Raw genomic sequence first — 23,709 nt, 5'->3', positions numbered from 1 at the left:
GGTCAGTTTTCATTCCAATCCCAAAGAAAGGCAATGCCAAAGAATGTTCAAGCTACCACACATTTGCACTCATCTCACACACTAGCAAAGTAATGCTCAAAATTCTCCAAGCCAGGCTTCAATAGTACATGAACGATGAACTTCCAGATGTTCAAGCTGGATTTAGAAAAGGCAGAGGTACCAAAGACCAAATTGCGAACATCCGCTGGAACACTGAAAAAGCAAGAGAGTTTCAGAAAAAAATCCACTTCTGCTTTATTGATTATACCAAAGCATTTTACTGTGTGGATCACAACAAACTGTGGAAAATTCTGAAAAACATGGGAATACCAGACCACCTGACCTGCCTCCTGAGAAATCTGTATGCAGGTCAAGAAGCAACAGTCAGAACCAGACATAGAACAACAGACTGGTTCCCAATAGGGAAAGGAGTATGTCAAGGCTGTATACTGTCACCCTGCTTATGTAACTTATATGCAGAGTACATCATAAGAAATGCTGGGCTGGAAGAAACACAAGCTGGAATCAAGATTGCCAGAAGAAATATCAATAACCTCAGATATGCAGATGACACCACCCTTATGGCAGAAAGTGAAGAAGAACTAAAGAGCTTCTCGATGAAAGTGAAAGAGGAGAGTGAAAAAGTTGGCTTAAAGCTCAACATTCAGAAAATTAAGATCATGGCATCCAGTCCCATCACTTCATGGCAAATAGATGGGGAAACAGTGAGAAACTTTATTTTTTTGGGCTCCAAAATCACTGCAGGTGGTAACTGCAGCCATGAAATTAAAAGACACTTGCTCCTTGGAAGAAAGGCTATGATTAACCTGGGCAGCATATTAAAAAGCAGAGACATTACTTTGCCAACAAAGGTCCGTCTAGTCTAGTCAAAGCTATGGCTTTTCCAGTAGTCATGTATGGATGTGAGAGATGGACTATAAAGAAAGCTGAGCACTGAAGAATGATGCTTTTGCACTGTGGTGTTGGAGAAGACTCTTGAGAGTTCTTTGGACGGCAAGGAGATCCAACCAGTCCATCCTAAAGGAAATCAGTCCTGAATATTCACTGGAAGGACTGAAACTGAAACTGAAGCTGAAACTCCAATACTTTGGCCACCTGATGTGAAGAACTGACTCACTAGAAAAGACCCTGATGCTGGGAACGATTGAAGGCGGGAGGAGAAGGGGCCAACAGAGGATGAGATGGTTGGGTGGCATCACTGACTCGACGGACATGAGTTTGAGCAAGCTCTGGGAGTTGGTGATGGACAGGGAGGACTGGTATGCTGCAGTCCATGGGGTTGCAAAGAGTCAGACATGACTGAGCGACTGAACTGAACTGAACAAAGGAGAATAGGGAAAGAAAAATAGAAGTCCAGGGCTCAAGGCTTAGAAATGGATGGCTAAGAGGTTTGCTGGAAATGATAAAGAAAAGCAGACCCAGGGAATGCGAGAAAAGTGAGAATAGTAAGTATTTGGAGAGCCAAGCTAATGCCATGAGACAGAAGCCAAGGCAAAAGGTTTTCTCTCACTAAAGGCTTCTGTGTGGTAATATCTGGAATAGAACGCTGGTGTCAGTAGCAAAACGTAAGGCTGTGGAAGAAATATAAGTGAGTTCAAAATGACTCTGGGTGGCCTCTGTAGAAGCTAAATCTTCCACCATTTGGGCTAAAGTTCACTTAGCAAGATCTATGTAATGACTAATGACAAGTATTCACTAACACTGTTGCTGGGGACAAGCTCATAGGATAGACATAGCACTTCTCTGAGATATGGGGACTTACCTAGCTCATCCCAGAGCTGCCTGCACTTATCTGTCATGCTTGTTCCTTGTTGCCTCCACAGTGTGAGTCGTGGGTCGGCCATAAACTGTTCAGTTATTAGTGTCAGCATCCTGGCTCCATTGGAATCTCTCATCCGCAGCATCTCTCGAACCTGACACATAAGGAGGGGCAGGTGGTTGGTGACTGTACATCATAACAAAGTAGGAGGAGAAGGAAGGGGAGGAGGGGGAGGAGAAGATGAAGTATCTAAGCATAGCATATCCAAGGAGCCAAAAAGAAGGCCTCTTCTTCTCTAAGCAAGTTCTCTGCATGTATCAAGAGAGCCTGCTGTGTGCAATGGGATACCACTTCATACTCACAAGGATGGCTAGAATAAAAAAGCCAGATAATAAGTGTTGGCAAGGATATAGAGAAATCAGAACTCCCATACACTGTTTAGTGGGATTGTAGAATGATGCAGCCACTTTGGAAATCAGTCGAGAAACTCCTCAAATGATTAAACATAGAGCTACCATATGGCCTACTAATTCCATTCCTAGAGAGAAATGAAAATATATGTCCACACAGAAACACTGTACAAGAATGTTTATAAAAAAAAAAAAAAGAATGTTTATAGAAGCATTATTTATAACAGCTTAAACGTGGAAACAATCCAAATGTCCATCAACAGACAAACAGATAAATGAAATGTGTGGTATCCATACAATGGGATATTATTTGGCCATAAAAAGGAATGAAGTACTGATACATGCTACAACATGGATGTATGTTTTTAAATATTTTGAAATACTATGCCAGGAGAAAAAAGCCAGTCACAAAAGACTACATACTATAGGATTCCATTCCTAGGAAAGTCCAGAATAGGGAAATCTATAAAGACAGAAAGTATATTAGTGGTTGCTTAGGGCTGGGGGAAGAGGGGCATGGGGAACAGGGGAGTGATAGGTAAAGGGAATGGGGTTTCTTTTTAAGATAATGAAAAATGTTCTAAAGTTGATTGTGGTGATAGCTGTACATGTCTGTCAATATACTAAAACCCACTGAATTGTACAATTTTTTAAATGGGTTAATTTTATGATATGTGAATTATATTTCACCAAAGGTGTTAAGAAAGAAAAGAAAGAAAGCCTCCCGTGAGAGCCCCCAGTTCCAAAATACTAAGTTTCTGGGATTTCTCAGTGGCTAATACTCTGCACTCCCAATACAAGGGGCCAGGGTTCAACCCTTGGTCAGAGAACTAGATCACACATGCCACGACTAAGACCTGGCACAGCCAAATAAATAAGTTAATATTTTAAAAACAAGAAAATATTAAGTCTCTTTAAGGCCTCATTGGGCAGCCTTGGATTCAAGGCAGGGGGAGGTAGTTTCATTACTAATCCCCCAGGAATGCAAACTCATTTGGAGAGTGTGGAGCAAGAGGAAGAGGAGGACCAGGGTGAGGCAGTAGGGCTCCTTGGATGCAACCTGCTCTGGTCTGCTCTGCTCAGCTCCCCTTCCCCCAAGTAGTTTTCAAGCATTCAGTACAGGTAGGTCAAGTGAGCTAGCTACAATGCATGAAGCCGGTAGTGTGGTGAGCCCAGTTTACTTAAGGAAAAAAAAATCTTTTCATGTCTTACCTTGGCAAACATTGAATTGAGTTGCTTTCCAGAGCCATAGTAACCACCCTGGGAGAGAAAGAGCTTCACTTGTTCTTTCACCTGTTCTTCATCCAAATGCCAACAGTTCTCATCATCAATGCTGGCCCCAGCTGTGGGGTCAGGAGCACCTGCGAGGAACAGGATGGTGAAATCAATCTCCTGAGTGCCTATACTCCACACTCAGCAGGAGCAGCCCTACATGAGTATATTCAGAAACAGATGGGCATTCTGCCTTAATCTGGACTTTCTCAATCGTGTGGTTTTCAATAAACGTAAGAGAGTAGAGCTAGTTTCACGTTCACTAAACTCTCAGTTGTATCCTCTCCCAAGGTCTACAAATATCATCCTGGGGTAAAAAAGCACAAACACGAAAATAGTGATGTATTTTTTTCCCCTAGGAGAAAGACATTTTTCTTCTCTTTTTTCTCTGAAGTTTAAAATAAATCTTAAAGCACACATATTATTTTAAAATTAAAAAAATACTTTCTTAGAAAATAAAAATTTCTCTTTTTAAAATTCACTGTAAAATTGTAGCTTATCAAGTGGAATCAACGATTCTAAATTTCTGGAAACTTGCTACCTAAAGCACAGGCAGGGTTATATACAGGGTGATATAATTTTATAAATTTATACTCAGAATATCTTTCCTTCCTGGGCTCACCTCAATGACATCACTTAAAACACAGTGTTAGTTATTTACACATCCCTCTCCCCTAGTAGCCTGTCAGCTCCTTGCTCACAGTTGAATCATCTATAACACAGTTCTGGTAATGTGACAGGCACCTGAGAAATATTTGTGGAATGAAAACTGAATCTTCTTCTCTCACTTTCGCAAAGACAAAGTCCTGTGATAAATTTTTAGAACCCTGTCTCCAAGTGACAAAAGACTGTAAGTCAATATAGTCTTATAGTATAAGTCAATACTCTATATGTGTGGTCGTGCAATTGGTTACAAATTCATGTCGGTTCATCGGTCAATCTACCTTTCTTCCTGTCCTCCTATAAGAAAGCCTTGTTTAAATGAAATCCAGGTCTGCAGAGAATGGTGCTCTTCTGCTATGCTTTTCCAGAGCATCTTATCATCCAGGAAATCAGGATTCATATTTACTCTACAAATACTAATTAACACTAGGAGCAACCAATTTATGGAATCTGCTATATGCTACTTTTCTTCAAATGTGTTATTCTCAACACAGTTCTGATCATATCCCTTCCCTGCTCAGAAGTCTTCAGTGATAAACTATTCCTTATAAAGGGCCCTCCCTGTTCAGGCCCTTTCATTTCTAGCCTTGTCTTTCCTATACTTGTGGTATGTTTCAACTAGAAACTTAGTGTACCCAGAAGTCAATGACATTTCCTGATGACTTAACTTAGGCTTTTCCCTTTACTTCCCTTCCTTTCCCCACAACCTGTTCTTTGGCCAAAAAGCATTACTTCTCATTGTCAGTATTGCCTCAGCTCTATAGTCTGGGCTGCAATGAGAAAGGAAAACCATAAAATAAGTATACAGAGAGGCTAACACTGCCAAAATTCACATCCTACTTAGTTTACTTGGCAGGAGGGGCTCTCACTGAATTCACCATATATCCCATACACCTCACCTGTCAAAAGTATGCCCTTCATACTCATATGCATGATAGTAATGTAGTAACTCTCTTCTTAGTACTTTATTATTACTTCTCTTAAAGACCTGTTGCATTTTGTTTTACTTTAGAATTGGGCATGTCTCATATATTCCCAACTACGTTAAAGCTTTTAACGAGTAGAGTAGGGATTCATTTTTGTACCTCACAGTGTCTGGATCATTATAGCATTGAATTAAAATTTATAGAATGAACAAATGCATGTCCTATTGACCATCTAGATTTAAAACCCAGGTGGGCAAATAATATACCCTATACTACTTCTGTAAACTGAAAGTGGCAAAGAAAAACAAATATACTTTCATCCTTCAATATTTGTTAAAAACAGCCATTTATTGAGTGCTTCCTACATGACAGTGTCTAAGTACTTTTTATACATATTCCTGCAGTGGCTATAGGACAGGACTGGAAAAGGTCACTTTTCATTCCAATCCCAAAGAAGGGCAACGCCAAAGAATGTTCAAACTACACTGCACTCATTTCACATGCTAACAAGATAATGCTCAAAATCCTTCAAGCTAGGCTTCAACAGTATGTGAACTGAAAACTTCCAGATGTACAAGCTGAATTTAGAAAAGGTAGAAGAAGCAGAGATCAAATTGCTAACATCCTTCTGATCATAGAAGGGCTTCCCAGGTGGTGCTAGTAGTAAAGAACCTGCCTGCTAATGCAGGAGATGTAAGAGATACTGGTTCAATCTCTAGGTCAGGAAGATCCCCTGGAGAAGGAAATGGCAACCCACTCCAGTATTCATGCCTGGAGAATGCCATGGACAGAGGAACCTGGCAGGTTACAGTCCATGGGGTCACAAAAAGTCAGACACGACTGAAGAGACTTAGCACAGTATACTGGATCACAGAAAAAGCAAGGGAATTCCAGAAAAACATCTACTTCTGCTTCATTGACTATGCAAAACCCTTTGACTGTGGGGATCACAATAAACTGTGGAAAATTCTTAAACATATGGGAATAACAGACCACCTTATGTGTCTCCTGAGAAACCTGTAACAACAGGTCAGGAAGCAACAGTTAGACCTGGACATGGAACAATGGACTGGTTCAAAATTGGGAAAGGAGTACATCAAGGCTGTATATTGTCACTCTGCTAATTTAACTTATATACAGAGTACCTCATGTGAAATGCTGGGCTGGATGAAGCACAAACTGGAATCAAAATTGCCAGAAGAAATATCAATAACCTCAGATATGCAGATGACACCACCCTTATGGCAGAAAGTGAAGAGGAACTAGAGTTTTATAATTTTATTTTTATTTATTTATTTACTTTATTTCTGGCTGTGCTGGGTCTTCATTGCTGTATGGGCTTTTCTCCAGTTGCAGCAAGTGGGAGCTACTCTATAGCTTAGGTGTGTGGACTTGTGGAGCATGGGCTTTAGGGCGCATGGGCTTCAGTAGCTGCGGCTCCCTTTAGAGCACAGGCTCAACAGTTGTGGCACATGGGCTTAGTTGCTTAAGGCATGCGGGATCTTCCTGGATCAAGGATGGAACCTGTGTCTCTGGCATTGACAGGCAGAATCTTTACCACTGAGGCATTGGCAGGTGATTCTTCACCATTGAACCACCAGGGAAGCCCCTTTAGAAACTCTTTAACAGTTATCTCTCAAATAGAGCTCAGTTACCATGTAAACGGGCTTCCCAGGATGGCGCTAGTAGTAAAGAACCCTCTTACGTGAAACATAAGAGATACTTAAGAGATACAGGTTTGATCCCTGGGTCGGGAAGAGATCCTTGGAGGAAGGCATGGCAATCCACTCCAGTATTTTTGCCTGGAGGATCCCACAGAGGAGCCTGGTGGACTATAGTTCATAGAGTTGCAGAGTCGGACACAACTGAAGTGACTTAGCATGCATGCATGCATCATGTAAACACTACAACTTTGAGGATAAGAAACAGAAGATTATTTCCGCTAGTCAGCAAGAGTTCCTGGAAGCTTGTCTGCCTATCTTTATTTCTGAGAAGTGGTGAGGTTGTATGTAGGACTTGATTAGTTCTCTTGGGCAACTGGGAAAGGCAGGCCCTTTAGCACATAGATCATAGTATTATACAGGCTGTTAACCTAATCTCACTGCCTTGTTCACACTAATACCAAAGTTATATTCTAAAAATAGAAAGGAAGTATAGAGAGGTATAAAAAACTTGAGTTCTGAAGTCAGGTGAGCCTAGGTTATAAATAATTTCCTTATTTACAAAATGGTTATAATATCTACCCTACAGGGCAGTTCTGAAAACTAAATGAATTAACATATATAAACATACATAAGATTCTCATGTATGATGCCTGGAACATAGTAGGACCTAACCAACAAAATGAAAAATTGGCTCATATAGCTTCTCTTCTCAAAATTCTTCAACAGTTTCCTATGATTAATTATCTACAACCTGGCTTCATAACAAAAGCAAGCCTTTACTTCAGACTTAGCTGTCTTTTCTACTAGATTGTCAGATATTTGAAGACAGGAACCATATCTGTTTTATGCCCTCAACAATCAGCACTATCACATGCACAGAGCAGGTACTCAACATACATTTCTTGAATGAATAAGTGAACACCATATCTCTCTCCATCCATTATATAGCTCATAAACACAATGCAAACAGACACTCTTTAGAATAACCATGGTGCTATGCAGGATCCTGAAATGTTAAGGAATTCTGATATCCATTTCATTTCACTGAATGGCATTAATTATTTTACGTTTTCTTTCACTCCTGAATATTCCAGGCTCATAGAGGCAAGGATTATATGGACACATGAAGTCCACAAACTGGTTTAATTTATAACTCTAACATCCTCTGTCATTTTCACCCAAACTTTATGAGGTGGTCAGTTGGACGGCTTTAAGAAACAGAGTTAATAAATAGTTTGGATAGAATAAACTGATTAAAGTTAAGTGATTACAATGGCAAAAGTATCCCAACCTCTAAACATGCAATAAAGCAACAAAATAGATATTTTAGCAACAAAAATATTGTACAATTACCATTTACTTGGTTGATTTCAGAGTTGGAGGACAGAATCTCATCTGCCAATTTCTGTGCAGTAGGAAGAACTTCAGTGTGGTGTGCCGTGATTAAATATTGAATGAACTTTTGTAGCTGGTCCCTATTCATCTGGAAAAGGGTTTCTGAGATAGGAAGACGCAATTTGACTTGATCTGGTCTACGGATCCTGTAGAGTGAGAGTGCTACCACATGAGCACAGTAGAATATGTCTTTGTTCCCACAGCCACATGTCACTGAGGTGATTTTGCATCGATCAAAACTGATGGCAACTTTATAAGTCACTGCTGGTTCAGAAGTAGTGGCTGGTTCAGTTACTGTGCCACTGAGATGGAAGCCTAAGGAAACAAAGAAGACAGGTTTAGAGATTCTCTAGTAAGAAACTTGAAGATTTTCATTTTGCATTCCAGTTCATCAATTCAGAAACTATTTGCTGAGTATCTCCCACATACACAGCAGGCTTTGTCAAAGGTCAGTGAAATCTAGGTATAGCTCTTAAGGAACACACAATCTAGAAAAAGAATCCTTACCCTGAAGTCTATGGACCTCCAGAACTAATAAGAAAACTTCTGTTTGTACATATGTACATTCTCCTAGGGGAACATTTCGTATCTTTTTTCATAATCTCAAAAAGGTTAATAAAGAAGCTTGAATAAGAGACTTCTCTGATGGTCCAGTGGTTAGGAATCTGCCTGCCAATGCAGGGAACACAGGTTTGATCCCTGACCCGGGAACTAAAATTTCACATGCGTGGGGCAACTAAGCCTGCATGTCACAACTCCAGAGCTCACACGCCCTAAAGCCCATGCTTTGCAAGAAGAGAAACCACTGCAACAAGAAGCCCGTTGTGGTGCTTGGGGACTCAAGTGCTTTAACAATGAGTGAGCCTGAATGCACTACATACTTTCAAGGACTTCTTGTTTAGTTTTACAAGCACTGCATCCCTCCAACTCATCCCCAAGTCACAAAGCTTCCTCTGCCTTGAGATAAAAGATGTGAACAAATTTCAGCTTACTGTTCTATGGCTGAGGCACCTTCCCTAGCTGGCCTCTACACTGTTTAGAAATTTTAGAATAAAATTGTACTGCAGCACTTTCTTCATTACATATCACAATGGCTCTGACATCTCAGCTTCCAGGAAAAAAGCTGAACTATAAACACCTGCTATGAGGTTAGCCCCTACCAGCATGTTATCCTGTAAGTGTACCATGTTTTTCTTACCTTCAACATGCTCCAAGTGCCATTTAGGAATGAGACAAGATTCAACAAGTGTGCTGAAATGGCCTCATAGGCCCCCAACAACTGAATTTTTCATAAGCAGTCTTGCTTAAGTGTCACGCTTAAATGTGCAACAAGAACTCTGAAAACATCAATATTAGCAAGAAATTGTTAAAAATTCAGGAATGACTCATGGCTTAAAAGAGTTCTTATTCTCCTGCCTTATAAACTAAATAGTGGCATAAGTAGAAATGGAAATGTAACTGTTCACTTAACATTTCTTTACCAGTATCACGGCTGGGGAATCCAGGGCATGGGCTGGACCCAACCTTGGACTAAACAGAAAGTGCTAATAAGGATCAATCAGTTTTATAGCTATGGAAAATATAAATAAAATTTCTTTCCCAAATAAGGAAATCCTATGTTCTTCATGGCTTAGCTCAAATATCACTTCCATACAAAACTCTATCTGGTGTCCCAGTTGCAAAACTGAATCTTACTAAATGAAGAAACTTTAATATTTGTGCCTGTGGAGCTTACAGTTTAGTTTACAAGAGAGCATTTTACCCAGAATCAACTAATAAAGGACTGAAGAGATAATAATTTCACAGATAGGAATAGGCTCACAGAAGTTATGCAAGTTGCCCCAATTTTATTATATGATTACAGTCATGATAACAGAAATTAAAATGACTGCAAATTCACATTCTGAAACATTTTAGGGTTTAAAACCTATGAAAAATAAATTTGTAAAGAGTTTCCCTCAAATTAATATACTTCTTGAATACATCCAAATTGCTTCTTTTGCTTTAAAAAGAAAATAATTTTTCATCACCAACAATTTTTGAGCACTTACCATGTGTTCTTTCATAAGCATTATATCATTTAATCCTCACCACAATGTTATATGTTTAGTACTATTACCCCCATTTTTTGTAGGTAAAGAAATTGAGGCTTAGAGAAATTATTTAAGTTGCTTAACTTTATACAGCCTGTTAAGTGGCAGAGCTAGGATTTGAATCCAGGCAGTCTGGCTTCAGAGTCTATGCTCCTAACAATCACATTTTATTTCTATTATAGTGTTCCCCAAACACTAATTTCATTTTCCTAGCTTAGGAAAATCAGAGTGATGTTGGGTACTGTTACTTAATTTTAACTCAATTTTCATCCTTTGTTTGAATATGGTCAGCTACTATGATACTAAATTTGCAAACTGATAAAAAAAAAAAATGGAATCCTAACAGGGACAAATGGCAGAGAATATGCAAAATGTGGTCTCCCTGGTCGGATTCAATCTGGTAATCCATGTGTAAGACAGCACATATCTTATCTAAGCGACTACAAGAAATTCAAAGAGCCAAAACATATAAATATGTTAATTTTTTCTCTTTCTAAAGTTATCTCAAGAGTAATTCATTCATTAAACTAATAACTGTTTAAGATCTGCTATGTTGGATCCCAAGGATACATCTATAAAAAGACCAAACAACCCCTGAGTTTATTGTATCTATATAACTTCGGGGACCTGTTGCGAAAAGCCAATTCATTGGAAAAGACTCTGATGCTGGGAAAGATTGAGGGCAGGAGGAAAAAGAGGAGACAGGATGAGGTGATTGGATGGCATCACCGACTCAACGGACATGAGTTTGAGCAAACTCTAGGAGATGGTGAAGGACAGGGAAGCCTGGCATGCTGCTGTCCATGGGGTTGCAAAGAGTCAGACATGACTTAGCGACTGAACAACAACATATTTGGGGAGACATATTTAACAACTAAATCCACAGGTAATTATTTAGTTCTAATTGTGAAGAAGTACAGAATGATTGTTGTTCAGTCACTAAGTCGTGTATATAATATGGGAGACATGACCTGGTTTAGGGACGGGAGTGGTAAGGGATGGGGTTGAGGGTTGAGGAAATAACATTTTGAGCAGAATTTTATAGAATAAATCAGAATTAACTAGGCAAAAGGATGGGGAATGGCAAAGTAATGGAGTAATGACTCCAGGTAGAAAAAAAAAAGTGCATATGCAAAGGGCAAAGGAAGACCATGCAGAGGTGCAAAGACCAAGAGGAACACAGACTGTTCAGAGAATGGAAAGAAGACCAGCAACTGGAAAGCCAATAGAGACGGGGGATGGGTGTGGAAAGGGGAATACAATGATGCTGGAGAAGCAGGCAGGAGCCACGGCTCTGGGATGCATCCTAGCTTCTCCCGATGCTCCATACCTAACAGGGTCACTAAATGTTGCAGATTCTGCCTCCTAAGTATCTCTCCATTCCAGCCCCTCTCTGTGGTGACCCAAGGACGAAAGAGCAGATAAAACCAAGGAGGGTCTTGGAAGGCAGGAATGGAAAAACCAGATCCTTATCGTCCTTCCCTCCCCCATGTTGTAACTATTAACAGATTTCAGGTCCTCCTAAGCAGTATAACCTGTCTCTCCTGCTACCGCACACAGGGAGAGGGTATTTGCCTTACTCTTCCTCCACTGAGTATACATGCCTCATCCAATCAGCAAATGACCCACAAGACCCCTATCCCACTCCTTGTACCCTGGGTATAAAAGTGGACTATGGATCCCTGTTCTGGAAAAGGAAATGGCAACCCACTCCAGTATTCTTGCCTGGAGAATTCTGTGGACAGAGGAGTCTGGTGGGCTACTGTCCATGGGGTCGCACAGAGTTGGACATGACTGAAGCGACATAGCACGCATGCATGCATTGGAGAAGGAAATGGCAACCCACTCCAGTATTCTTGCCTGGAGAACCCCAGGGACAGAGGAGCCTGGTGGGCTGCCGTCTATGGGGTCGCACAGAGTCAGACACAACTGAAGCGACTTGGCAGCAGCAGCAGCAGCAAGGATCCCTGTTCAGCGTTGGTTCTCCCTTGAGCTGGCCCGCTGTTCTAACAGTGTCTCCCATTCTAATAAACTTTATTTCCCTCTCATTCCGTCTCATGTCTGGAAATCCTTTTCCAACCCTCGCCGGGACCACGACACTCTCCTTTAACTCCCCTAACACTGCCTCAGACCAAGATCATAATAATCTCCTACTTGGATTAACTAATCTTCCTGCCTCCTAGTCTTATTTCCCTCTCATCTTCCATAACATGAGCAGAATGATCTTCCTAAATCATGGCATTCCTACTAAACTGTGACCTATTCATTTCATAGTCTTGGTATCTAACACAGAATCTGGCATAGAAAAAAAATTTATAAAAATGTTTGCTTAAAATCTTTCAAATGATTCCTAACTGATAGTAGGATAAAGTTCAAATTTATGACGCAGTCTCTTTTTATCTCTTCCGACTTGCTTCCTGCCACTTCTCAGTGCACTAAACATACTAAACTACTTGCAGATTCTTGACTATGCAGTTTTCTTAGCCTCTATGTCCCCACCCCAGGTGTGAGTTTCTCACTTCCTTATCCTAATTCTCAACTCAAATGATACCTACTCTGGGGAATCTTCCCTGATATCCTTAGAGAATTAAATGCTTCTCCTCCTTCTTTGATGGTGCAAAATGCGCGATCTTTCCCAATCAGGGATTGAACCCCTGCCCCCTGCATTGGGAGTGTGGAATCTTAACCACTGGACCTCCAGGGAAGTCCTAAATGCTTCCTGAGCTCTCGTTTTTTTTTTATCAGCCATATCTCTTTTATAGTACTTGATATCAGTGTAATTAATAGTTTTTATATCTGCCTCTGCCCTTTAGATTGTGAACTCCTTGAAAATGGGGGTTGTCTTTTTCATCCTATGTTTTCATCTCAGGTACATTTTAAGAGTTTCCTAAGTATTTGTTTATGGATGAATGAATAAATGAACACTAAACTGAATCTTTAATTTATACATCCACATTCATGATTCACAGAGAATTAAGCATGCTTATGAAATTCCTGATTTTATAATAAAATAAAATCAGCCAATAATTAAACAGTTTTACTGGGATGGTGAACAAAGTAACAATAATTTTAATACAAGCTAATAATAGTTAAACATTGATATTATTTTCCATAATTCATATTTATGCCTCATATGGACACCTGTTATGCTTCTGTCAATCTTCAACCCATTTTCTAAAATATAAAATATGAAGTTTCATTTGCTAACAATCATTGGATACTCACTATGTGCGAGAGTATTCTAAGTACTTTCCATGTATTATCTAAGTCCTCACAACAGCTCTACAAGCTAGGTTTGTGTATTAGCCCTTTCTCAGATGATGAAACTAGGCTCAGACAGTAAAAGAAACTAACATCACACAGCCTATGAGAGGCTGAAGTGGGTTTTGCACCAGGTAGTTCTGGTTCCAGAGCCTGTACTCTTAACTACTACGATAAGTTGTACTGAATACAACTATGCAGTTAAAATTACGTGTACAGAATTTTATAAAAGTAATTAGCAAGCACAGTGCTATACAAAGATGTGCTAACGACAAGTCAGTAAGCTCTAATGTTTGCCTGATTTCCTGGGCAATTGTTAAAGGCAACTGAAACTGACAAGTGCTTGTGATACTCTCACAGCTGGAAGGAAGATGGGCTCATGAACTCATCTGTACAACACAATGTCTCAGCACAGGGAGTGAATCATCTGAAAGTTCTAAAGGAAAGCACTTCTCAGTATAGCCCTCTGACACCATTCAAAGTCTTTTGTGTTTCTGAGTGCAAAAAAGCCTCTAGTAAAGCTTGGGCAATTAAAACCACTTTGCTCATTGCTCTTTTGATTCACCAGACCCTTGAGCAGGTGCTAATGCATGAAAATGAATGTGGTTTTAGCCAATGGCAGGGGAAAGGAGAGTAGTGGTTCACAAAAAGAATAATTTTTCTTATAGTCAGTTTAAGTACACACACACACACACACACACACACACACACACACACAAACTAGGTAACTTCTTTGCACCAGAACACTTTTCTCTTGAACAAATTTGGTTTTGATGAAACTATATAGTATAAATTAGATCTTCTCACTTAATTCCTGTTTCCTGGAAGGTTATAGCAGTATACTAGAAGCCACTCTTTTTCCTTTCTGTCACTTAGCAAAATGGTAGTCACACAAAGGCTTAAAACTGTGAAAGTGACATCCTCAAAATAACTAACTTTCCTTCTAGAAAACCTTATTCAAAAGCTGGATAACTACTGCTTAACAAGAGCGCTGGAATGGCTCTATGGGCTCATTCTATTATACACTAAGCTGAGGAATCAAGGTGCTTGGGTTCTAATTCCAATGCCCCTCAATTTCTCTTCGCCTCAGTTTCTTACTTATGCAAACAGACATAATACTTACATGCCTATCAGATTCATACGAAAGTAATTAGTAAAGAAAACACTTCCCAGAAATATCAGTCAACAGCAATCCCAACCAGCCTATATAAGTTTATAAGAAGCAGATGGCGCCCACACACTGGATGAGGGTGCAAGAGATTGCAAACTGAGGAGCAGTATTGTTATTTGGGAATATAAATGATGCTGCCCCATTACCCTGAGAGCTATTTGGTTTGTTTGTATTAGAGAGGTCACCCTAAGCTTCTCAGAGCAGCTGAGTAAGCTGGAGGGCCCTTCTTGTGGCCATCTGCTCCCCTCCCAGACTCCTCTGGCAAATCAAGAGGGTTTCCTTGTATTAACCTCTGAAGAGCAGCCACAGGCCCTTCTCAGCACCAGCTTTGGCAGGCAATGGTCTCTGCTCTCCATCTGTGCCAGCAACACAGTTACAGAATAATGAGACTTCCCAAGCCCAGGCATTCACTTGGAGATACCCTTGCATTACCTAGTTTACCAGTACTCTTCTACTTGGATCTCTGTTAAGGGGATTACATGTATATTTTAAAAGATTGAATTATCTTTCTTTTGTTATTTTAGAAACATTTTATGTAGAAGAAAATAAAATGGGAAGGATTTGTCTGGAAAATTCATTTAAACATCTAATATGCATAAAGCATAATCAATTAAAAATGATAAATTCATTCCCCCCACCCCAGCCCCTCTGTGGAGCAGAAGACTTATGGAATAAGCTGTCTGTATACTGCTGGACAACCAACCTATTCAGAACTGCAGATCAGATGCCTGCTTCTCACTTCACAGATTTGAACACAAGTTGGAAAAAAAATACCACATCCCTTAAGCAGTTCTCTGCAAAAACAATGTGCATATATACAAGGTATACATGTTGCCAAAAAGGAGGTTATAGGCTAATAACTACTTCCTGGGTTATTCATTTGAACAGAGAAAAGGACAATATATAATTATAAAATGATTTCCAGAAATTACCCTACTCCATTTAGTAGTCTATGTCAATGGGGAAAAACAGAAAACTAAACAAGAGTTGCTTTTCAATAGGAAAAGGAAAAGGACACCCACAGCCATTTCTGATCATCCACAATATTGAGTGATGAGATGTTTATTTCCCAAAAGTCTTCAAAATAGTATTCAGATTTATATTAAAGCATTAAAATTACCCATATATCTTTTTCAAAGAGGAAAAGCTTCTAGCTACTTCTTTGAGATTGTATGGCCTGAATCAAGACACCAGAATACACTGAAATTCTACTAAAATGAATTAATATGTAGCATTTACAATAGTGTCTGGTGGTGTAGTGGTTTAGTCACTAAGTTGTGTCCAACTCTTTTGTGATCCTGTGGACTGCAGCCCACCAGGCCTCTCTGTCCACAAGATTTCTAGTATTCTTGCCTGGACAGAGGAGCCTGGCGGGCTACAGTCCATGGGGTCTCAAAGAGTCAGACATGACTGAGACACTGAGCACACATGCTGTAATACTACAAAAATATTATTATGTTAGTATTCCCACTATAACTGCAGTTAACTCCTTTATTACAATATCTAAAGGCCCCCTCATTTTGAGCTGAGCCCTAACCTCAAATGATTTAAAGAAAAATGTCTATGCATAAGTATTGTATGTGTATGTCAGTTGCTCAGTCATGTCCAACTCTTTGTAACCCCATGGACTGTAGCTCACCAAGCTTTTTTGGCCATGTAATTCTCCAGGCAAGAATACTGGAATGGGTTGCCATTCCTTTCTCCAGGGGACCTTCCTGAACCAGGCACTGAACCTGGATCTCGCGCACTGCAGGTGGATTCTTTACCGTCTGACCCATCAGAGAAGCCCATATAATCAAATTGTAGCAGCAATCAAAAGGCTAATTTTCAGGAGATCTTAATCCTCATTTTTTTCTAAACTCCATGACATTTTATTTCCAACATGGCCTTTTTAATATGGAGATGAATGCATATCCCTCATAACATTCTTTATTTAAAGGTTTCATATGCTAGTAAGAACACCATTCCTAACATTTACAGCATTCTGGTCAAGGCCTCACATTACCCTCTAGCTTTATTCTTTTGTTCCATCTTGCAGCTTGACCTGTGTGGGGCAGCAAGAATGTCAAAACAAATTCAATTAGGACAATGCTTTTCATTTTGTTTAGAAACTGAGCAAACCATTTTTCCACATTCTACAGTAATCTGATTCCATACAAACACCAATCAAATAGAAGACATTCTCATTAAGCCTTCATTCAGGGTTCTAAATGCAGTCACATCATCCATTCGATCCAAGAGCCGTTCTTCACTGGAAAAATCTCTAATGTCAGCAACTCTTCTGAATGAAAATTACATTCTTACTGTACAATCCCATCAAATGGCCAGCTTTCCCTTGTGCCCACTATTCTTATATGGCTTTTAACTCCTTTGCTCCTTCATCCCCTAAGGCAGGGAACAAAACTGCAAAACAGAATGTTCCTCCTCATGTATACTTCTTTGGAAAGATTCCCAGAATCACCTTTGGAATATCTAAATTGTGAATTGTGCTTTTATGGGTTCTCATGCTCTGTGTAATGTAATTTATTTTTCTTTTCTTTAAACTGAGTTTAAATTTGTTCATAAAACAGTCATGATCTAAGCTAAAGTTCAATTTATTCAGGCCTTGCCTCAGAATTATAGCACACCAGAACTCAGAAGGTATAGTCATCAAGGAAAAGAAAAGCTGCCTTCTGTGAGTCAGCAAACTTGCTTACTGAGGAGTCTGTAGGAGAAACAAAAGAGTTAGGTGAGGTTTTCTCCTGTATAAGCCAGGTTAAGATTCAAGAGTTCATCTGTGGTTCATGTAGGGACTCTCAAGACCAAGAATACAGTGAAGAAGAATGCTACAGAAAGTTTTTGTAGGCATGGAAGTGAAGATTCCTGGAAGGTGAATGGAGATACTCTTACCCGAGCAGTAGCTGAAAGATAAAAATCTAGAAGGTCCACAAAGATAAGAGCCAAAGAAGTTTCTCTGGCTCAAAGGTCTAAGTAAGACCACACATGGAAACCTAATATGCAAAACGTTTTGCCAGGTAAAATATTTGACTTTTTTCTCATGCAAAATTTAAGGGAAAAAGGAAAATAATCACTATTATCTAGGGAAATAGCGCTAAAACTTAATGATCATCTGAGACAATGAATGCTGAAAAATACGAATCTCAGATCATCAGGGTTATTACCATATTTTTAATGGCCACCATAGTGAGCTATTTTTCTTATTTTTCATACTCTAATGAAGAAAAAAAAAAGATTTTCAAGCTCAGGATAAATATAATATTCCAACAGCAATTCTAAGAGATAGAATAACTCATTGATTCATTCATCAAACTTTATTTAAGCTCTTAAAATGTGCTAGGTTCTAGGCTGGGTACCAAAGATACTAAGATGAGAAGAAACAGTGTCTAGTGGGAGAGCAGACAAGTAAACATTTATAACTGAGAAAGTAAATATTATGACAAAGATTGGCAAATGCTATTACAGAAAACAAAGCAGGAATAACTAGTCCAGGCTGAGGGGCTGGAGTTCAGAGAAGACTTTCAGGCAGTAGTGAGATTTGAGTTAAATCTTGAAAGTGAAAAGGAGGTGGACAGGTAGCTAAGATCTATATTACCTGAGAAGCAATATGAGAAGTCCCACAGAGTAAGATGAAAACACAAGGGTAAAACAACAATCTAGGCTGAAGAGAGGGCCAGAGTAGGGAAAGGAGGTAGAATGGCATATGCAGAAGCAAACCAGCCTTGTGGGAAGGCTTGGCAGCAAGAAGTATAGTATAATATGAGATGCAGTATAGTATAGTGATTATGTTAGTTTCTTATTGCTGCTGTTAACAAATTACCAAAAACTTGGTGGCTTAAAACAACATAAATTTATTATCTTACATTTCTGGAAAACAAAACGGGCCTCACTAGGTTAAAATCAAAGTGTCTACAGGACTTCCCTCATAGTCCAGTGGTTAAGACTCAGGCACCTCCACTGCAGGGAACATGAGTTTGATCCCTGGTTGGGGAACTAACATCCCACATGTCACTCGGCACAGCAAAAAAAAGTGTCTGCAACGTTGCATCCCTTCTGGAGGCTATAGGGAAAAAAAACCTATTTTCTTGCCTTTTCCAGCTTTTCCTTGGCTGGTGGCCCCTTCCTCCATCTTCAGCCTTATTAAGGGCTGCATCTCCACTGTATCAATCTGACACTGAATCTCCTGCCTCCTTCTTTCTCTTATAAGGACTACTGTGGCTGCACTGGGACTACCTGGATAATTCAAGATAACCTCCTCAACTCAAGGCCAGCTGATTAGTAAATTCAATCCTCTCTGTAATCTTAATTCCTCCTTATCTCATAATATAACATAGTCACAGACTCCAGATGACTGAGATGTAGATATCTTTGGAAAGCTATTATTTTGCCTAACACAATGATTTAAGAGTGTACATGCTGGAGTCATACTGCCTGGGTTCATGTTCTAGCATCTTTTAATAGTTGTGAGACCTTGAGTAAATTACTTCTCTGCACTTCAGTTTCCTCATCTGTAAAAAGGGATAATAACACTATTTTGTTGTAGTGAGATATTTATGTTTCCTCAGTCGTTTCAGTCTTGTCTGACTCTTTTCAACCCCATGGACTGTAGACCACCAGGCTTCTCCTTCCATGGGATTTTCCCAGCAAGAATACTGGAGTGGGTTGCCATGTTCTCTTCCAGGGGATCTTCCTGACCCAGGGATCAAGCCACGCATTCTTTACTGCTAAGCCACCAAAGAAGCCTGCAGTGAGGTATAAATAGATTAATATGTATGTGGTTAAAGGGTTAACAAAAGTACCTTTCTTCATGAGACTTTGACCTTTGATTAAAATTTTAACTATGTTCCCCTGAAAACTTGATAAAGGTAGAATGTCAACTATGTTCCTAAGCAACATTATGGCTAAAAATGACACCTGATTGGTTAGAACTGGAAGAATTATAAGTACCTAATTTATGCCAAATCTTTGGGCTCCCTTGAGTGGTGACTTTTTTAACTTGGCACAGCCCTTAGCGGAACCCTGTTACTATGCCTATGGAACTTCTATAAGAGATACTGACTCCTTTGGGACATAAGCCTTTTAAGTCAGGGCACCTACTAGACCTGTTCAATGTGGATCTCATTTCTTTATACTTGAGCATCACCTAGAAGAATGAGGGTAAAGAATAGCTCCTGAACAGCTATAAACTTTACAAACTAATTGAAGAAGAATGCCTGATGCTGTCTTGCTGGCAAGCTTTGCATCCTATCCTATATACTTTGTTTTCTTTTAAATGTGCTAAAATACACATACCATTTCATATTAGCCATTTTTATGTGTGCATTTCAGTGATATTAAATACATTTCACATTGTTGCACAGACATTACCACCATTCATCCTCATAACTCACTACATCTTGTAAAATAACTCTCCATTCTTCCCTCCCCTAAGCCCCTGGCAACTGCCATGCTGCTTTGTGTCTCTATGATTATAACTACTCTAAGTATCCCACGTAAGTGGAATCAAACAGTATTTGTCTTTTGGGGACTGGCTTATTTCGTTTAGCATAATGTCCTCAAGGTTCGTTCATACTATAGCATATTGGCTTCCCAGGTGGCGCTAGTGGTAAAGAACCGGCCTGCCAATGCAGGAGACATAAGAGATGTGGGTTCGATCCCTGGGTCAGGAAGATCCCCTGGAGGAGGGCATGGCAACCCACTCCAGTATTCTTGCCTGGAGAATCCCATGGACAGAGGAGCCTGCAGACTACAGTCCATAGAGTCTCAAAGAGTTGGACATGACTGAAGAGATTTAGCACACATGCAATGTCCTCAAGGTTCATTCATATTATAGCATATTGTAGAATTATCTTCCTTTTTAAGTATGAATAACATTCCATTTTCTGTATTACCACAGTTTGTCCACTCATCCATCTCTTTTTCTTTTTCTTTTTTTTGGCCAAGTTATACAGCATACAGGAGGATCTTAGTTACCCAACCAGGGGTTCAACCTGTGTCCCCTGCAGTGGAAGCACAGTCTTAACCACGGGATTGCCAGGGAAGTCCCTCTTTTGCATTTTAGCTACAGTGAATGATGCTGCTATGAATAAAGGTGAACAAATATTTCTTTGAGACCCTACTTTCAATTTTTGGGGGTATATGTCACCCACAAGTGGAATTGCTGAGCCATATGGTAATTCAATTTTTAATAATTTAAAGGAACCTCCATACTGTTTTCCATAGCAGCTGTACCATTTTACATTCCTACCAGCAGTGTCCTAATTTCTCCATATCCTTGTTAACACTTGTTTTTTCTGGGTTTTGTTTCTTAAAGTAATAGCCATCCTACTGGGTATGAGGTGCTATCTCAAGAGAGTTTTGATTTGCATTCACTTCCCTAATGATTAGCGATGCTGAGCTTTTGTAAATGTGCTTTGTATTTGTATATATTCTTTGGAGAAATGTCTATTAAGTCTTTAGCCTATTTTTGAATGAAGCTGTTTGCTCTTTTGTTGTTGAGTTTTAGTAGTTCTTTACATATTCTGCATATTAATTCCTTATCAGATATATGATTTATAAATATTTTTTCCCGTTCTGTGCATTGCCTTTTTACTTTATGGGTAGTGTCATTTGATGTACAAAATTTTTAGTTTTCATGAAATCCAATTTCTTTTATTAACTGTGCCTTTGGTATCATATCAAAGAGATCACTGCCAAATACAGTGCCACAGAGCTTTTGTTGTATGATTTCTTCACAGACTTTTACTGTTTTTTAGAAGAAAGAAAGAAAGTGAAGTCACTCAGTTGTGTCCAACTCTTTGCAACCCCATGGACTGCAGCCTACCAGGCTCCTCCGTCCATGGAATTTTCCAGGCAAGAGTACTGGAGAGGGTTGCCATTTCCTTCTCCAGGGGATCGTCCCGACCCAGGGATTGAACCCAGGTCTCCCACGTTGCAGGCAGATGCTTTACCATCTGAGCCACCAGGGAAGCCCTTTTACTGTTTTAGGTATTACATTTAGGTCCTTGATCTATTTTTGAATCAATTTTTATATATGGTATTAGCTAAGAGTCCAAATTCCTTCTTCTGCATGTGGACATCCAGTTTTCCCAGCACCAATAGCTGAAGACTGTCCTTTCCCCACTGAATGGTCTTGGCACCCCTGTCAAAAATCATTTGACCACATATATGAAGGTTTATTTCTGGGTTCTATACTCTACTCCATTGGTCTGTATGTCTGTCTGTATGCCAATACCACACTGTTTTGACTACTGTAGCTTCATAGTTAGGTTTTGAAATGTCCTATATACTTTTGAGTAGACTAATGTGAGTGAGTGAAAGTGGCTCAGTTGTGTCCGACTCTTTGTGACCCCATGGACTATACAGTCCATGGAATTCTCCAAGCCAGAATGATGGAGTGGGTAGCCTTTCCCTTCTCCAGGGGATTTTCCCAACACAGGGATCGAACCCAGGTCTCCCACATTGCAGGCGGATTCTTTACCAGCTGAGCCACAAGGGAAGCCCAAGAATACTGGAGTGGGTAGCCTATCCCTTCACCAGCAGGTCTCCTGACCCAGGAATTGAAACGGGGTCTCCTGCATTGCAGGCAGATTCTTTACCAACTGAGCTATTAGGGAAGCCCAGACTAATGCGAAGTGTAGTCTTTTTTTTTTTTTGCCTATTACAGTCTTGAGTCTGAATGTTTAATTGAACCTAAGAAGATACCCCTCCCTGGTTGATATGGCAAAGTGTTAAGCTCTTTGCTGTGACATGGTATGTGCTATATTAAGTTTTAGCTATTATTATATATAAATTGTTTAAAATAAGGACTGGCAGAATCTTGACATTTGTTGAAAAAAATATTGCTATTAGTAGTAGTATCACCACCACCTCCACCATCTGTTATATAATGGTAGCCTCTACATGGGACTTTGAGCAGTTTATTATGGCTGAAGTGCTTACTCGCTCAGTCATGTTCGACTCTTTGCAACCCCATGGAATGTAGCCTGCCAGGCTCCTCTGTCCATGGGGATTCTCTGGGCAAGAATACTGGAGTGGGTTGCCTTGCCCCTACTCCAGGGATCTTCCCAAGCCAGGGATCGAACCCAGGTCTCCCGCATTGCGGGCGGATTCTTTACCATCTGAGCCAACAGGGAAGCCCAAGAATAGTGGAGTGGGTAGCCTATAGCTTCTCCAGGGGATCTTTCCGACCCAGGAATTGAACTGGGGTCTCCTGCACTGCAGGTGGATTCTTTACCAGTTGAGCTACCAGGGCTGAACGGTAGAGTAAAAGAAAAGGATGGAGAGATGTGCCCAAAGAGGTAGCAAGGGATGATATTATAAAGGTAACAGGTAAATAGTGTTGATTCTTTTCTGAAAACAAGGAAGAATCATTAAAAGATTATTTTAAATAAGTCAATATCATGATTAGATCTACATTTTAAGAGGATCATTCTGGAAAATATAGAGAATGAATTGAGGCTGGAACAGAATCAGAGAGATTAGTTGTTAAAAGCTGTTTACAGAAGAGAAGTGATGGTGAGAACTAGGATAGTGTCAGGTAATTTTAATGGGTACTTTTTGTTGGAATACCCAAAAGTATATTTCTCAAAATCTTCTAGGCTCCAGGTCCACATTTGCAACTGCCTGCTGAACATCTCCTGAGGAAGTCACTTAATAAGTTCTAAACTGAATTCTTCATCTTTCCCCCTAAAATTATGCTCCTCTGATTTTTCAGACCCTTTTAAAGAAAATAGGCTGATCATTCAGAGTTGAACTCTGGGCGGATATTCTACAACCTGTTTCTTCTGTGCCTTCTACATACACAGTTAACAAAATTCTCCAAAAATGGTTCTATAATTTATCTACTCATTCACTCTGTCATTTCAGTTCAGTTCAGTTGCTCAGTCGTGTCTGACTCTTTGCAACCCCATGAACCACAGCACACCAGGCCTCCCTATCCATCACCAACTCCGGGAGTCCACCCAAACCCATGTTCATTGAGTCGGTGATGCCATCCAACCATCTCATCTTCTGCTGTCCCCTTCTCCTGCTGCCTTCAAACTTTCCCAACATCAGGGTCTTTTCAAATGAGTCAG

The 23,709-nt window shown here is 39.9% G+C and overlaps 1 protein-coding gene across 4 annotated transcripts in view; it reads right to left on the bottom strand.

Annotated features, from left to right (window-relative positions):
- Nucleotides 1–23,709, bottom strand: part of ZSWIM5 (zinc finger SWIM-type containing 5) — a 245,432-nt gene that overhangs the window by 48,728 nt on the left and 172,995 nt on the right. For all 4 annotated transcript variants that reach the window (XM_081488694.1, XM_081488693.1, XM_081488692.1 and 1 more), the window contains 3 exons: nt 8,069–8,425; nt 3,403–3,551; nt 1,784–1,934 (listed from right to left, as the gene is read on the bottom strand). In XM_081488694.1, coding sequence (XP_081344820.1) covers nt 1,784–1,934; nt 3,403–3,551; nt 8,069–8,425 — 657 coding nt within the window. The remainder of the gene's footprint in view (nt 1–1,783; nt 1,935–3,402; nt 3,552–8,068; nt 8,426–23,709) is intronic.

The sequence above is a fragment of the Giraffa tippelskirchi genome, chromosome 5, assembly GCF_054371585.1.
Source record: "Giraffa tippelskirchi isolate mGirTip1 chromosome 5, T2T-mGirTip1v1.2.pri, whole genome shotgun sequence".
Classification (NCBI taxonomy): Eukaryota; Metazoa; Chordata; class Mammalia; order Artiodactyla; family Giraffidae; genus Giraffa; species Giraffa tippelskirchi.
Note: the sequence above shows the minus strand (reverse complement) of the source record. Positions and strands in the feature narration are given on the sequence as shown.